At 43.1% G+C, this 14,871-nt stretch overlaps 1 protein-coding gene across 2 annotated transcripts in view; it reads left to right on the forward strand.

Moving 5' to 3' along the window:
* Nucleotides 1-14,871, forward strand: part of STX8 (syntaxin 8) — a 292,938-nt gene that overhangs the window by 11,498 nt on the left and 266,569 nt on the right. For both annotated transcript variants that reach the window (XM_068263795.1, XM_068263796.1), the window contains exon 2: nucleotides 11,472-11,571. In XM_068263795.1, the coding sequence (XP_068119896.1) occupies nucleotides 11,472-11,571 (100 nt within the window). The remainder of the gene's footprint in view (nucleotides 1-11,471; nucleotides 11,572-14,871) is intronic.

Here is a 14,871-nt window from a genome sequence, read left to right on the forward strand (position 1 = left end):
TGTTTTCTTTTTACTCCTATTGAGGTATGCTGGAAGTTTTGGTTCTTCTCACTGCATGAGGGCTAGTTCACATTCGCGATTACAATTTGCCCCAATTTGTGTTGTGATTCCCATTCAATAGAATGAAAATCACATGGCCTTTCTCAATGGCCCCCAAACCGCAAATGCTGCAGTGAGAATGGTCCCATAGGGATACATGTAAGAAAATGGCACAAACAGAGTTAGAAAAATTCTGAGAAGTCCTATATACAAATCTGTACGCTGTTATCTTTACCGGTGCACACAGCCCTCAAACCAGTTCCGTTATTTGTAAGTCGAATGATGAATTATACACATTGGAGTGTGTGGATAAATCCTTTACTTTCGAACCACTCTGGAAGTGGCCAGGGTTGTGTTTTTCGGCTGATTTTAAAGGGACTCCGAGCAGTGCAGAAACTATGGAAAGATGCATATCATTTTAAAGCTCTCTTTCTCCTATTTCCGATGATATAAAAACTGCTGCCCTACGCCTTTTAGTTTTCGCTATTTTTGCGATTGAAATTGCTGCGGCCGCAATTTCAATCGCGAAAATAAAGAAAACTAAAAGGCGTAGGGCAACAATTTAGGTGTCGCCAGAAAGAGGAGAAAGAGAGCTTTAAAATGATATCCATCTTTCCATAGTTACATTGTATTACACAGTCCGACTTTTTCTGCTGAATGGAGCTGCTGACACTGGGGAAAGTGTCGTCCTGTGTAATACAAGTAACTATGGAAAAATTGATATCATTTTAAAGCTCTCTTTCTCCTCTTTCTGGCGACACCTAAATCGTTGCTCTACGCCTTTTTAGTTTTCTTTATTTTCGCGATTGAAATCGTGTCCGCGGCAATTTCAATCGCGAAAATAGCGAAAACTAAAAGGCATAGGGCGGTGATTTATATATCATTGGAAAGAGGAGAAAGGGAGCTTTAAAATGATATGCATCGTTCCATAGTTTCTGCACTGCTCGGAGTCCCTTTAATTTGTGCTTTAAAAAAAAAATTTGCAACAGGTTAAAATGACAATGTTGTAACATGTAACAACAAAAATATGTACAGTAATGACAAACAGTGCAGGACATTCTGTAGATGAGCACTCGAATGGTTGTAAACAGGGGACTATCTGCATAAGGAAGTTGTAGTTTCCAGAGACATGAATAGAAGGGTAGCTTGTAATAGAAATTACACAATTATTTGCATAGCATTGATATATGTATTCATTTTTTACTTTTATTTTTTTTTTGTTATACCATAACTTGTAGTGTAAATGACCAAAGCAGATACAAAGAAATGGATGACATATACTCTGAAAATTCTCTTTAAGGACAACGAGTGATATTTATTTACCGTATATTCCGGCGTATAAGACGACTGGGCGTATAAGACGACCTCCCAACTTTTCCAGTTAAAATATAGAGTTTGGAATATACTCGCCGTATAAGACTACCCCTCTTCCAATGCAAATTAAAATAAAAATCATGTACTGGTGCTGTGTATGAACAGATACTGGTGCTGTACTGTATGTGTTACCCAGTATATAACAGTATATAGTTAATTGACTTGTTGCATTGGTCAACTCTCCTTAAGTAGACTGGTCAGCTCTCCTTGTCTACCTGTTTATCAGAGCGGTATGGAAGAATAGATTGCACTCCCTCAGCAGCGAGATCTGAGAGGCGGTAACAGGATAGGGCGCATCACCCGGCATCAATGAGACCCGGCGTATAAGACGATCCCCAACTATTCAGAAGATTTTCAAGGGTTAAAAAGTAGACTTATACGCAGAAATATACAGTACTTTTAAGCAATACCATTTGCCTGGCTATCCTGCTGATCCTTTGCCTAATACTTTTAGCCATATACCCTGAACAAGCATGCAGCATATCGGGTGTTTCTGACATTGTCACATCTGGCAAGATTGTTTTTGGTGTTAAGCAGACCCTACTGCAGCCAAATAGACCAGCAGTGTCGGTTTCAGTCCTTTTGCTGCCTGAGGCAAACTTGTGGGGATGTGACCCCCAGCAACACCCATGGCCCCAGCCCTGGTTTGGAATGGATCACACAGCACCCGAAAATGTTCGCCCTTAGTATAAGTAGGTTGGTAGCCACGTATAGTTGCCCCATGTTTCGGGTATTCACCTATTGTTGCCCCCAGTATAGGTAGCTAGTATAGTTGCCCCAAGTATAGGTAGCTAGTATAGTTGCCCCAAGTATAGGTAGTATAGCTGTCCCAGTATACTACCCATACTGATGACACCTCTGGCTACCTTTAGTGGGGAGCGCTACTGGCTAGTTATATTGGTGGGGGCTACCTAATACTGGGGTTACCTCTGGCTACTAATATGGAGGTTGCCTAATTCGGGGGGGGGGGGGGGGGGGGGGGTTACACCTCAGGCTACCTTAAACTGGTATTGTGTGTAGGAGGGCAAAAAAGTGCCCTTCATTCTTTTGTCTCTTTTTTTTTTTTGTATGTGGAATGTTGACCCATTGCCATGCTGCATACAATTTGCATTAAGATTGCATGCAAGCCATTAATATTATTCCATTAATCACCTCTATATATCACAGTGGGATTCCATTAGGGCCCGTTTCCACTGGTGTTCAGGATGCAAGGTGATCGCCACATCGCCTCGCATCCCTCCGCAAGTGCTTCCGGTTGTCTTCCGTACAACCTCTTTTCCCCTTTCCGTCTGTGGCTATGGGGACTCGAATGCGTGCTGCGGAAAATTGCAGCGTGCTATCCATAATTTCCCCCATGTCACATCGCACCGGATCGCGTAGGTAAATTCACGTCAATGGAAACTACTCCATTAACGTGAATTGGTTGCAGTTTCCTTGCGTTACGGAGAGGTTTCCACATAGCAACGCGTCTAGTGGCAACGAGCCCTAACTTAGGATCTCTGTGCTTCAGAACATGAAGGATCAGCAAACCTAGATGCTATTCCTTCTGAACTATCCGTTAAAGAGAATCTGTATTGTTAAAATCGCACAAAAGTAAACATACCAGTGCGTTAGGGGGCATCTCCTATTACCCTCTGTCACAATTTCGCCGCTCCTCGCCGCATTAAAAGTGGTTAAAAACAGTTTTAAAAAGTTTGTTTATAAACAAACAAAATGGCCACCAAAACAGGAAGTAGGTTGATGTACAGTATGTCCTCACATAGAAAATACATACATACACAAGCAGGCTGTATACACCCTTCCTTTTGTATCTCAAGAGATCATTATACACAGGCAGTGTGCATAGAGGGACCAGGAGGGGGGAGATGCATCACAGAACCACAACACTAAAGAACTTGGCAGCCTTCCAGACACAGGCTGACAAGTCTGACAAGAGAGAGATAAGTTGTTTTATTACAGAGACTGTGATAGTAGAAAGTGCTGCAGTAAGCCAGAACACATTAGAATAGCTTTTGGAACATGTAGGATGATAAAAAACAGGATGTAATTTTTGTTACGGAGTCTCTTTAAGCGATTATGGAATATGGAGTTATATCAGATCATAGTGAGCTCAAAGATTCACACGTTACCCACCTTTCAGGTCTATGGATAGACCCCCGTGCTGGTGCCCACCTTCTGCAGGTACACCACTCCTGCACAACCTTAGTACAATGATGCAAATGAAGAGGGCACCCAAATGGCTTTAGTTGAAAACTGTATTTGATAGCATGCAGAGGCACACACACACACACACACGACTTGTTTCGGGCGGAGCCCTTCCTCAGGTGTGCCACACCCACCACCTGTGCCACCTAAATACCCACCAACCGGAGACATGAGACCAAGCATGTCACATGACTATCAAAAGCATAAACATCAATACACATATCCATCTAGGAAACTACACCTAAGGTGACTTCCCCAGTCAGTTATTGAGGAATAGGTCACCCCGATGTAGCCCAAATTTATACACTGGCTAATACAGATTAGAAGAAATGTGCACATTAATAAACATGATTATCATATTCTTTACGATACCACTCTTGATAAAGTCCTGCTTTAGACATTGGCCTTGATTCATTATTGTCTTTGAGATAACTTTTTTCAGTTTGTTAAAGTACCGAATTCGAAGTTTATCGATTTCTAGTTGTATTCATCAACTAGGCCTCGATTCATCAAGACTTATCAAATTGGTTAATGACAGTTCGGTAAAATACCGAATTCGTTAAGTCGATTTCAGGATTCATCAAATTTATCTACAGCTGTTGGCGAGCATTCGGTAATAATTCGGTAATCATTCGTTAGTGATGTGTTAAAACGGAAGAAAGTGCAATTCATGAAAAAGTGGGCGTGGTTTAGCGTTACATTTAGGATTAGTTATCTCCTTCACTGCTCTGTCGTTATTCCTGTCAGATCATTGCTGACCGAGAAGATGGAGCCATTTGAAGTGGTTATGTATCAGCTGAGAGTGATTCAAAGGTGCAGAAGGGCAAGAATAAGGTCTGCAACCATATAAATTTGCAAGAGAATAGATTTATTTGATATAACAGGACATCTGCATTTCTCTTGAATCATCTTGTAAGAGAACACAGGCAGTGCCAGGGATAACTAAATTGCTAATTTGTTAGCTGCACTATATTTTTTTAGAAAAGGATCCTATCAAGCCGCAGCTGGCGAAATTGTGGGATCGTCCCAAGTCACTTCCAGAATCCTGGTCCAGGTGTTAAGCCCTATTCAAAATTTTGCTACGTAGTTTTCAAAGGACTGCCTTTTACCCACAATTCCATGGGAATCTTATGGCCTTGTGTTAAATTACTGCTGTAAAATGGAAATACCGACACATTACCGAATGGTTACCGAATTGTTATTAATATTTTATCGAATTCACACCGAATGCGGAAAAACCGTGATGAATACAACTTGAAATCGATAAACTTTGAATTCGGTAATTTAACAAACTGGAAAAAGTTATCTCAAAGACAATGATGAATCGAGGCCGTTCTGTTCAATCCGTTCCAACCTAAGAGAGAAACGCATTACAAGAAACATTTGAAGCTCAGATTTTCATTTAGACCATTAGGACACACACAGTTGTATTTTCTGATCCATTTACAGTGATGTGAAAAACTATTTGCCCCCTTCCTGATTTCTTATTCTTTTGCATGTTTGTCACACTTAAATGTTTCTGCTCATCAAAAACCGTTAACGATTAGTCAAAGATAACATAATTGAACACAAAATGCAGTTTTAAATGATGGCTTTTATTATTTACTGAGAAAAAAAACTCAAAACCTACATGGCCCTGTGTGAAAAAGAAATTGCCCCCTGAACCTAATAACTGGTTGGGCCACCCTTAGCAGCAATAACTGCAATCAAGCGTTTGCGATAACTTGCAACGAGTCATTTACAGCGCTCTGGAGGAATTTTGGCCCACTCATCTTTGCAGAATTGTTGTAATTCAGCTTTATTTGAGGGTTTTCTAGCATGAACTGCCTTTTTAAGGTCATGCCACACCATCTCAATAGGATTCAGGTCAGGGCTTTGACTAGGCCACGCCAAAGTCTTCATTTTGTTTTTCTTCAGCCATTCAGAGGTGGATTTGCTGGTGTGTTTTGGGTCATTGTCCTGCTGCAGCACCCAAGATCGCTTCAGCTTGAGTTGACTAACAGATGGCCGGACATTCTCCTTCAGGATTTTTTGGTAGACAGTAGAATTCATGGTTCCATCTATCACAGCAAGCCTTCCAGGTCCTGAAGCAGCAAAACAACCCCAGAACATCACACTACCACCACCATATTTTACTGTTGGTATGATGTTCTTTTGCTGAAATGCTGTGTTACTTCTATGCCAGATGTAATGGGACACGCACCTTCCAAAAAGTTCAACTTTTGTCTTGTCGGTCCTCAAGGTAATTTCCCCAAAGTCTTGGCAATCATTGACATGTTTTTTTTAGCAAAATTGGGACGAGCTTTAATGTTCTTTTTGCTTAAAAGTGGTTTGCGCCTTGGATATCTGCCATGCAGGCCGTTTTTGCCCAGTCTCTTTCTTATGGTGCAGTCGTGAACACTGACCTTAATTGAGGCAAGTGAGGCCTGCAGTTCTTTAGATGTTGTCCTGGGGTCTTTTGTGTCCTCTCGGATGAGTTTTCTCTGCGCTCTTGGGATAATTTTGGTCGGCCGGCCACTCCTGGGAAGGTTCATCACTGTTCCATGTTTTTGCCATATGTGGATAATGGCTCTCACTGTGGTTCGCTGGAGTCCCAAAGCTTTAGAAATGGCTTTATAACCTTTACCAGACTGATAGATCTTAATTACAGTACGTTTGTTCTCGTTTGTTCCTGAATTTCTTTGGATCTTGGCATGATGTCTAGCTTTTGAGGTACTTTTGGTCTACTTCTCTGTGTCAGATAGCTCCTATTTAAGTGATTTCTTGATTGAAACAGGTGTGGCAGTAATCAGGCCTGGGGGTGACTACAGAAATTGAACTCAGGGGTGATAAACCACAGTTAAGTTACTTTTTTAACAAGGGGGGCAATCACTTTTTCACACATGGCCATGTAGATTTGGAGTTTTTTTTCCTCTCTAAATAATAAAAACCATCATTTAAAACTGCATTTTGTGTTCAATTATGTTATCTTTGACTAATAGTTAACGGTTTTTGATGAGCAGAAACATTTAAGTGTGACAAACATGCAAAAGAATAAGAAATCAGGAAGGGGGCAAATAGTTTTTCACACCACTGTAGTCTCACATTGTAGCAGCAGTTTCTTTCTATTGCCACCTCTTTGGAGTTTTGGCACATCCTCCACCACAAACCATCGTAACTGACTGGCCCTGTGGCGGGATTGTAGGAAGTGCCTGGATACCGATGTTTCGTACCTTTTTTTTTTTTTTTTTTTTACCTGAAGCAAAATCTCTCTTATGTTCTTGTATCCGCTCCTTCACAGGTTTTTCCAATGTATACATACCCACAGGGGCACTTGAGCCCGTACACCACATACGGACTCAAGCAGGAAAACCTGCCCCTGATGGCTATGCTAGCACCAGTGGACGGATGAGAGATGCTGCTACCTTTTATGATGGCCCCACAACAGTTACAACTCAGGCACGGAAATGTGCCTTTCTTTGCGCTTATAATATCATCTTTCTTTCTGATAGCAATGTCTGACTTGCATACCCAGTTCTTTATGGTCTTACCTCTGCGATAAGCAAACACCGGAGGCTCAACAAACACTTTTCCATACTCTTTGTCTTGTTCAAGTAAAGGCCAACATTTTCGCATTACGAACGTATTCGTTCAAATAACCATAGTTACACAAAAAGGGCAGCCGGTCGGAAACACGTTTTACCTTAGGCAACAATAATTCCTCTCTAGTCTTAGACCTTACTTCCCCATTTTACCCTCTGAAGAGCATGTTTATTGTAATCTTTCTCGATCATCCTTCTCGTGAGACTCTCTGCCGCACTATCGTAATCCTCGATTTTCGTCGAAATACCTTGGGCCCGCAAATATTGGCCTTTTGGAATGCCCTTCTTCACCGTCGACACGTGAAAGCTGTCAGTGCGCAACAGCTTGTTGCGCTCCGTTGGCTTTTGATACAGGCCCGTGACCAACTTTCCCTCTTCATTGCTGATTGTCACATCTAGACAGTGAATACTATCCGAGGACCATTCAGCACTGAATTTAATGGTGGGGTGTGCCAAATTAGCTTCCTCCACCATCTTTTCAAATATGTCAACCGGGCCATTCCACAGCAACAAAATATCGTCCACAAATAAAAAAAAAATCGATAAATTTACCATAAATCTCATGGTCGACAAACATGCTCTTCTCCAGATCCGTGAGGAGCAAATTGGCAAAGGAAGGAGCTGCCGGAGAGCCCATGCTTTTGCCTTGGCTTTGGACGTAGAATTGATCAAGGAACCAAAAATAGTTGGAACGTAAAATAAGTTCCAATGCATCCAAAATGAAGAAAATCTTAGTATTCGGGAGCGTTGTTTCCGAAAGTTTATCTTCGATACATTGCATACACTCTTCATGAGGGATCGAAGTAAACAAACTTTGGACATCCATGTGCAAATCAATAGGCTCTCAGAAACAGTGGCCAGCTCCTCCAATCTACACAACAAATCCTTTATGCCTACCAAACACGTTTTCACATTTTTCATCAGATCCTGTAAAAAATAATCGACTTATTTTGCTAGCAGGTACAAAAACGAACCAATGCCCGATACTATTGGCCTTCGGGGAGGTGTATCAAGACATTTATGTATTTTCGGCAAGAGGTATAGTATCAATATTTGTGGGTTCTTAACAGTAAGGAAAGCAGCTGTCTGTTTATCTAGAATACCATCCTCAACCCCCAGATAGTGAGGGCTGCTGAAAAGTTCGGAAAACATCGATTGAAGAATTGAATTCTCTGATCCACAACCACATTTTAACAATCTGAGATTTTCACTATCTCATTTTCCCAGCAAAATCGTATACAAAACAATGATGTACTTGTGAACCTTTTTGCATCCCAAATTGCAGTCTGTTATGACTTTGAGTTGAGATTTGTAAATGCTTCCCTATCAGGTGGTGATACAGGATCACTTGTGATTTTAGGTGAAAATCTTTAGTACGCCATGCTGTGTGTTGGAGGGATTAGTATCCCATGCTGTTTGTTACTGTATGTTGGAGGGATTAGTATCCCATGCTGCATGTTACTGTATGTTGGAGGGGTTAGTATGCCATGCTGTATGTTACTGTATGTTGGAGGGATTAGTATCCCATGCTGTATGTTACTGTATGTTGGAGGGATTAGTATCCCATGCTGGATGTTACTGTATGTTGGAGGGATTAGTATGCCATGCTGTATGTTACTGTATGTTGGAGGGATTAGTATGCCATGCTGTATGTTACTGTATGTTGGAGGGGTTAGTATCCCATACTGTATGTTACTGTATGTTGGAGGGATTAGTATCCCATGCTGTATGTTACTGTATGTTGGAGGGATTAGTATGCCATGCTGTATGTTGCTGTATGTTGGAGGGATTAGTATCCCATGCTGTATGTTACTGTATGTTGGAGGGGTTAGTATCCCATACTGTATGTTACTGTATGTTGGAGGGATTAGTATCCCATGCTGTATGTTACTGTATGTTGGAGGGATTAGTATCCCATGCTGTATGTTACTGTATGTTGGAGGGATTAGTATCCCATGCTGTATGTTACTGTATGTTGGAGGGATTAGTATCCCATGCTGTAGGTTACTGTATGTTGGAGGGATTAGTATCCCATGCTGTAGGTTACTGTATGTTGGAGGGATTAGTATCCCATGCTGTATGTTACTGTATGTTGGAGGGATTAGTATCCCATGCTGGATGTTACTGTATGTTGGAGGGATTAGTATGCCATGCTGTATGTTACTGTATGTTGGAGGGATTAGTATGCCATGCTGTATGTTACTGTATGTTGGAGGGGTTAGTATCCCATGCTGCATGTTACTGTATGTTGGAGGGATTAGTATCCCATTCTGTATGTTGGAGGGATTAGTATCCCATGCTGTATGTTACTGTATGCTGGAGGGATTAGTATCCCATGCTGTATGTTACTGTATGTTGGAGGGATTAGTATCCCATGCTGTATGTTACTGTATGTTGGAGGGATTAGTATCCCATGCTGTATGTTACTGTATGTTGGAGGGATTAGTATCCCATGCTGGATGTTACTGTATGTTGGAGGGATTAGTATCCCATGCTGTATGTTACTGTATGTTGGAGGTGATTAGTATCCCATGCTGGATGTTACTGTATGTTGGAGGGATTAGTATCCCATGCTGTATGTTACTGTATGTTGGAGGGATTAGTATCCCCATGCTGTATGTTGGAGGGATTAGTATCCCATGCTGTATGTTGGGGGGATTAGTATCCCATGCTGTATGTTACTGTATGTTGGAGGGATTAGTATGCCATGCTGTATGTTACTGTATGTTGGAGGGATTAGTATCCCATGCTGTATGTTACTGTATATTGGAGGGATTAGTATCCCATGCTGTATGTTACTGTATGTTGGAGGGATTAGTATCCCCATGCTGTATGTTGGAGGGATTAGTATCCCATGCTGTATGTTGGGGGGATTAGTATCCCATGCTGTATGTTACTGTATGTTGGAGGGATTAGTATGCCATGCTGTATGTTACTGTATGTTGGAGGGATTAGTATCCCATGCTGCATGTTACTGTATGTTGGAGGGATTAGTATCCCATTCTGTATGTTGGAGGGATTAGTATCCCATGCTGTATGTTACTGTATGCTGGAGGGATTAGTATCCCATGCTGTATGTTACTGTATGTTGGAGGGATTAGTATCCCATGCTGTATGTTACTGTATGTTGGAGGGATTAGTATCCCATGCTGTATGTTACTGTATGTTGGAGGGATTAGTATCCCATGCTGGATGTTACTGTATGTTAGAGGGATTAGTATCCCATGCTGTATGTTACTGTATGTTGGAGGTGATTAGTATCCCATGCTGGATGTTACTGTATGTTGGAGGGATTAGTACGCCATGCTTTATGTTACTGTATGTTGGAGGGATTAGTATCCCATGCTGTATGTTACTGTATGTTGGAGGATTAGTATCCCATGCTGGATGTTACTGTATGTTGGAGGTGATTAGTATCCCATGCTGGATGTTACTGTATGTTGGAGGGATTAGTATCCCATGCTGGATGTTACTGTATGTTGGAGGGATTAGTATCCCATGCTGTATGTTACTGTATGTTGGAAGGATTAGTATCCCATGCTGTATGTTACTGTATGTTGGAGGATTAGTATCCCATGCTGTATGTTGCTGTATGTTGGAGGGGTTAGTATCTCATGCTGGATGTTACTGTATGTTGGAGGGATTAGTATCCCATGCTGTATGTTACTGTATGTTGGAGGGATTAGTATCCCATGCTGTATGTTACTGTATGTTGGAGGGATTAGTATCCCATGCCGTATGTTACTGTATGTTGGAGGGATTAGTATCCCATGCTGTATGTTACTGTATGTTGGAGGTGATTAGTATCCCATGCTGTATGTTACTGTATGTTGGAGGGATTAGTATCCCATGCTGTAGGTTACTGTATGTTGGAGGGGTTAGTATCCCATACTGTATGTTACTGTATGTTGGAGGGATTAGTATCCCATGCTGTATGTTACTGTATGTTGGAGGGATTAGTATCCCATGCTGTATGTTACTGTATGTTGGAGGGATTAGTATCCCATGCTGTATGATACTGTATGTTGGAGGGATTTGTATCCCATGCTGTAGGTTACTGTATGTTGGAGGGATTAGTATCCCATGCTGTATGTTACTGTATGTTGGAGGGATTAGTATCCCATGATGGATATTACTGTATGTGGGAGGGATTAGTATCCCATGCTGTAGGTTACTGTATGTGGCAGGGATTAGTATCCCATGCTGTATGATACTGTAGGAGGGATATATATGAAGTGCCCAGCTGAGGTTTGTGCTGTATTTTGTCTGCAGGTTGTCGATGTACGACGACTCTTACCACCTGGCCCAAGAGATTGCTGAGAAGATCCACGAGCGCAATCGTTACCTACGGAATGGAGAAAATCCCGCCAAGGTAAGCTACTCCACAGGGTTGGTGTTCAGGTCAAGGCTCAGTTTGTCTCAAATATTGGCTACTTAGTTTCCAGCCAATCAGAGCCAAGTTGCAGTAATGATCAGGACACTTTAATGTGGCATTTATTTTGGGACCTTAAAGAGGAACTTTAATCCAGGAGTGAACCTCATCCCTATCAGTAGCGGGTACCCCCTTTCCCACCAGAAACCTTTACCACTAATAGATCAGGGGGGTCTGTGTGGCTTTTATTGAGATGAAACTCCTCCCACAGATTTCAGGGCCATGTCCTTGATAGTTTCCTGTCTGCGAGCCTCTTTGCATTAAGGGGAAATAACGGCCGTTTCCAACTGCCAAGCAAGTAATATCTCTGTGCATAGAACTCTCAGGCAGGGAACTCACTTGTCTTTCAGTTTTCTGCGCGCGTTTTCCTGCATACTTTTTCTGCACACCAAGTGTGTCTCTATGCAGGAAAATGCGCGCGTTTTTTCAAAGCAGCTGATGTAATGGATGCAAAAAACTGACAAAATGTGCAGAGTCATGATGCAGAATGTCAGTTTTTTTTTCTGCGCGCGAAGAAAATATTAAGGCAGGGAACACACTTGACAGTTTTCGTACGCGGTTTCTGCACAGAAAAACTGAGAACTCATGTTAATCAATGGGCTAGTGCACACTTACTGTGTTGTTCGCACGCAGAAAAAAAACTGACATTCTGCATGATGACTCTGCACATTTTGGCAGTTTTCTCTATCAATTACATCAGCTGCTGTGAAAAAACGTGCGCGTTTTCCTGCATGGAAACACACTTGGTGTGCAGAAAAAGTATGCAGAAAAACGCGCGCGGAAAACTGAAAGTCAAGTGTGTTCCCTGCTGGGCTTGATTCACAAAGCGGTGCTAACTGTTAGCACGCCTGTGAAAACCCCCTTTGCACGTCTAAACAAGCTTTTTGCGCGTAAAACTTTATGCGCGTAAAACCTTACGCGCGCACTGCATAGAGCGCAGGGCGCTCCGCGCGAAGTGCCCATTACAGCCTATGGGACTTAGCGCGCATAGGACTTTGCGCGCGTAAAGTTTTGCGCACGCAAAGTTAGCTCGCGATCTGATTGAGAAATCCGGTGCTAACCTACTTAGCACCCTGGTTAGCGCGCCTAAAGACTTTAGACGTGCTAAGTAGGTTAGCAGCGCTTTGTGAATCAAGCCCTAAGTGTGTACTGGCCCATTGATTAACATGAGTTCTCAGTTTTTCTGTGCAGAAAACGCGTACAAAAACAGTCAAGTGTGTTCCCTGCCTCAGATATGAACATTCCGTACAGATCACCTGGCAGAAACAAAGATGTCACCACCAGGGTTAAATTATAGAATCTTACTGGCAAGAAAAAGAGGAGCAAGCGTGCACCTTCCATCCCACAGATTTATTTTAGCAATGTGACCGTGTAAATTCATGGCAGCATCAAACACTCAAATGCGTGACAAGTGCTATAGCGGTATGACTCCAAACATGGCTTACATGTCCAGAAGCATAAAGGTCACCTCCTGCAAATCATCCAACTCCCGACTCCGACTCTTCAGTTTATGAAACTACCGACTCCAACTCAGACTCCAGGTACCCAAAATGGCTCCAACTCTGACTCCAAAGCCCTGGTCATCCTCCAGCCCCTGGCAGCTGATCTGTCCGCCCTCGCCGTAGCTCCGGTGTCCTGGGGTTCATGCCGTTTCAGATGCTGACCTCGCCAGGTCGGGATTCACTGCGCCTTTCTGAGTGCGTGTCCTCACTGCTTGCATGCGCGTTCACGTGGAAGGTGCAGAATGCTCCCGGGTACAGGAGCGCAATCCCGAGCTGCGCTCTCGCGCGTTCGGGCAGGCGATGTAGATGTCAACCTGGCGATGTCGGCATCTGAAATGGAGTGAACCCCGGGACACCGGACAGATAGCCTGCCAGGGGCTGGAGGAAGCACCAGGTAAATTGAACCTTTTTTTTTCTTTAGCGGCTGTACACAAACTAGACAAGTTGAACAATTAGCTGCTTGCCACTTGATTGGCAGCTCCTGAATCTGATTTGGCTGTGCAAACTTTTTTAATCTCCAGTTTCTGATGAAACCATATTTACCTATTGTTTTGAGTTTTCTGTTCATCCCTGCTATTCAGGACATGGTAGAAACAATTACTTGTAATTGTTGCCCTGATAGCATCATGTGATCGTACATACGCTTTGTTGGATGGATAAAGAGGAAGGCCGTGTGTTGTTTGCAGGAACACACAGAGCTCCGTAATTACTGCTTCATCTTCTGTATAGAAAACAGCAGCTCAGCAATCCTCTCTGCATTCATTTAATCTGCAGAGAAAGATGGCTTCATTAACTCCAGAAAACATTGCTGAAGCCGGGCAAAACCCACAACTGAACCAAAATATCACTGAGGCCCGGAGACGCCCACAACTGAACCCAAACATGACTGAGGCCCGGCGAAACCCACAACTGAATCCAAACATGACTGAAGACTGGCGAAACCCACAACTGAACCCAAACATGACTGAGGCCCAGCGACACCCACAACTGACCCCAAACATGACTGAGGCTTGCCGAAACCCACAACTGAACCAAAATATTACTGAGGCCCGGCGACATCCACAACCGAACCCAAACATGACTGAGGCTTGGCGAAACCCACAGCCGAACCCAAACATGACTGAGGCCCGGTGAAACCCACAACTGAACTAAAACATGACTGAGGCCCGGTGAAACCCACAACCAAACCCAAACATGACTGAGGCTTGCCGAAACCCGCAACTGAATCCAAACATGACTGAGGCCCGGCGAAACCCACAACTGAATCCAAACATGACTGAGGCCCGGAGACACCCACAACCGAACCCAAACATGACTGAGGCCCGGCGAAACCCACAACTGAACCCAAACATGACTAAGGCCCGGTGACACCCACAATTGAAACCCAATCATTACTGAGGCCTGGCAAAACCCACAACTGAACCAAAATATGACTGAGGCCCAGCGACACCCATAACTGCCCCAAACATGACTGAGGCTTGGCGAAACCCACAACTGAACCCAAATATTACTGAGGCCCGGCGACACCCACAACCGAACCTAAAAATGAATGAGGCTTGGCGAAACCTACAACTGAACCCAAACATGACTGAGGCCCAACGACACCCATAACTGCCCCAAACATGACTGAGGCCCGGCGAAACCCACAACTGAACCCAAATATTACTGAGGCCCGGCGACACCCACAACCGAACCTAAACATGAATGAGGCTTGGCGAAACCTACAGCTGAACCCAAA

The sequence above is a fragment of the Hyperolius riggenbachi genome, chromosome 12 (assembly GCF_040937935.1).
Source record: "Hyperolius riggenbachi isolate aHypRig1 chromosome 12, aHypRig1.pri, whole genome shotgun sequence".
NCBI classification, from domain to species: Eukaryota; Metazoa; Chordata; class Amphibia; order Anura; family Hyperoliidae; genus Hyperolius; species Hyperolius riggenbachi.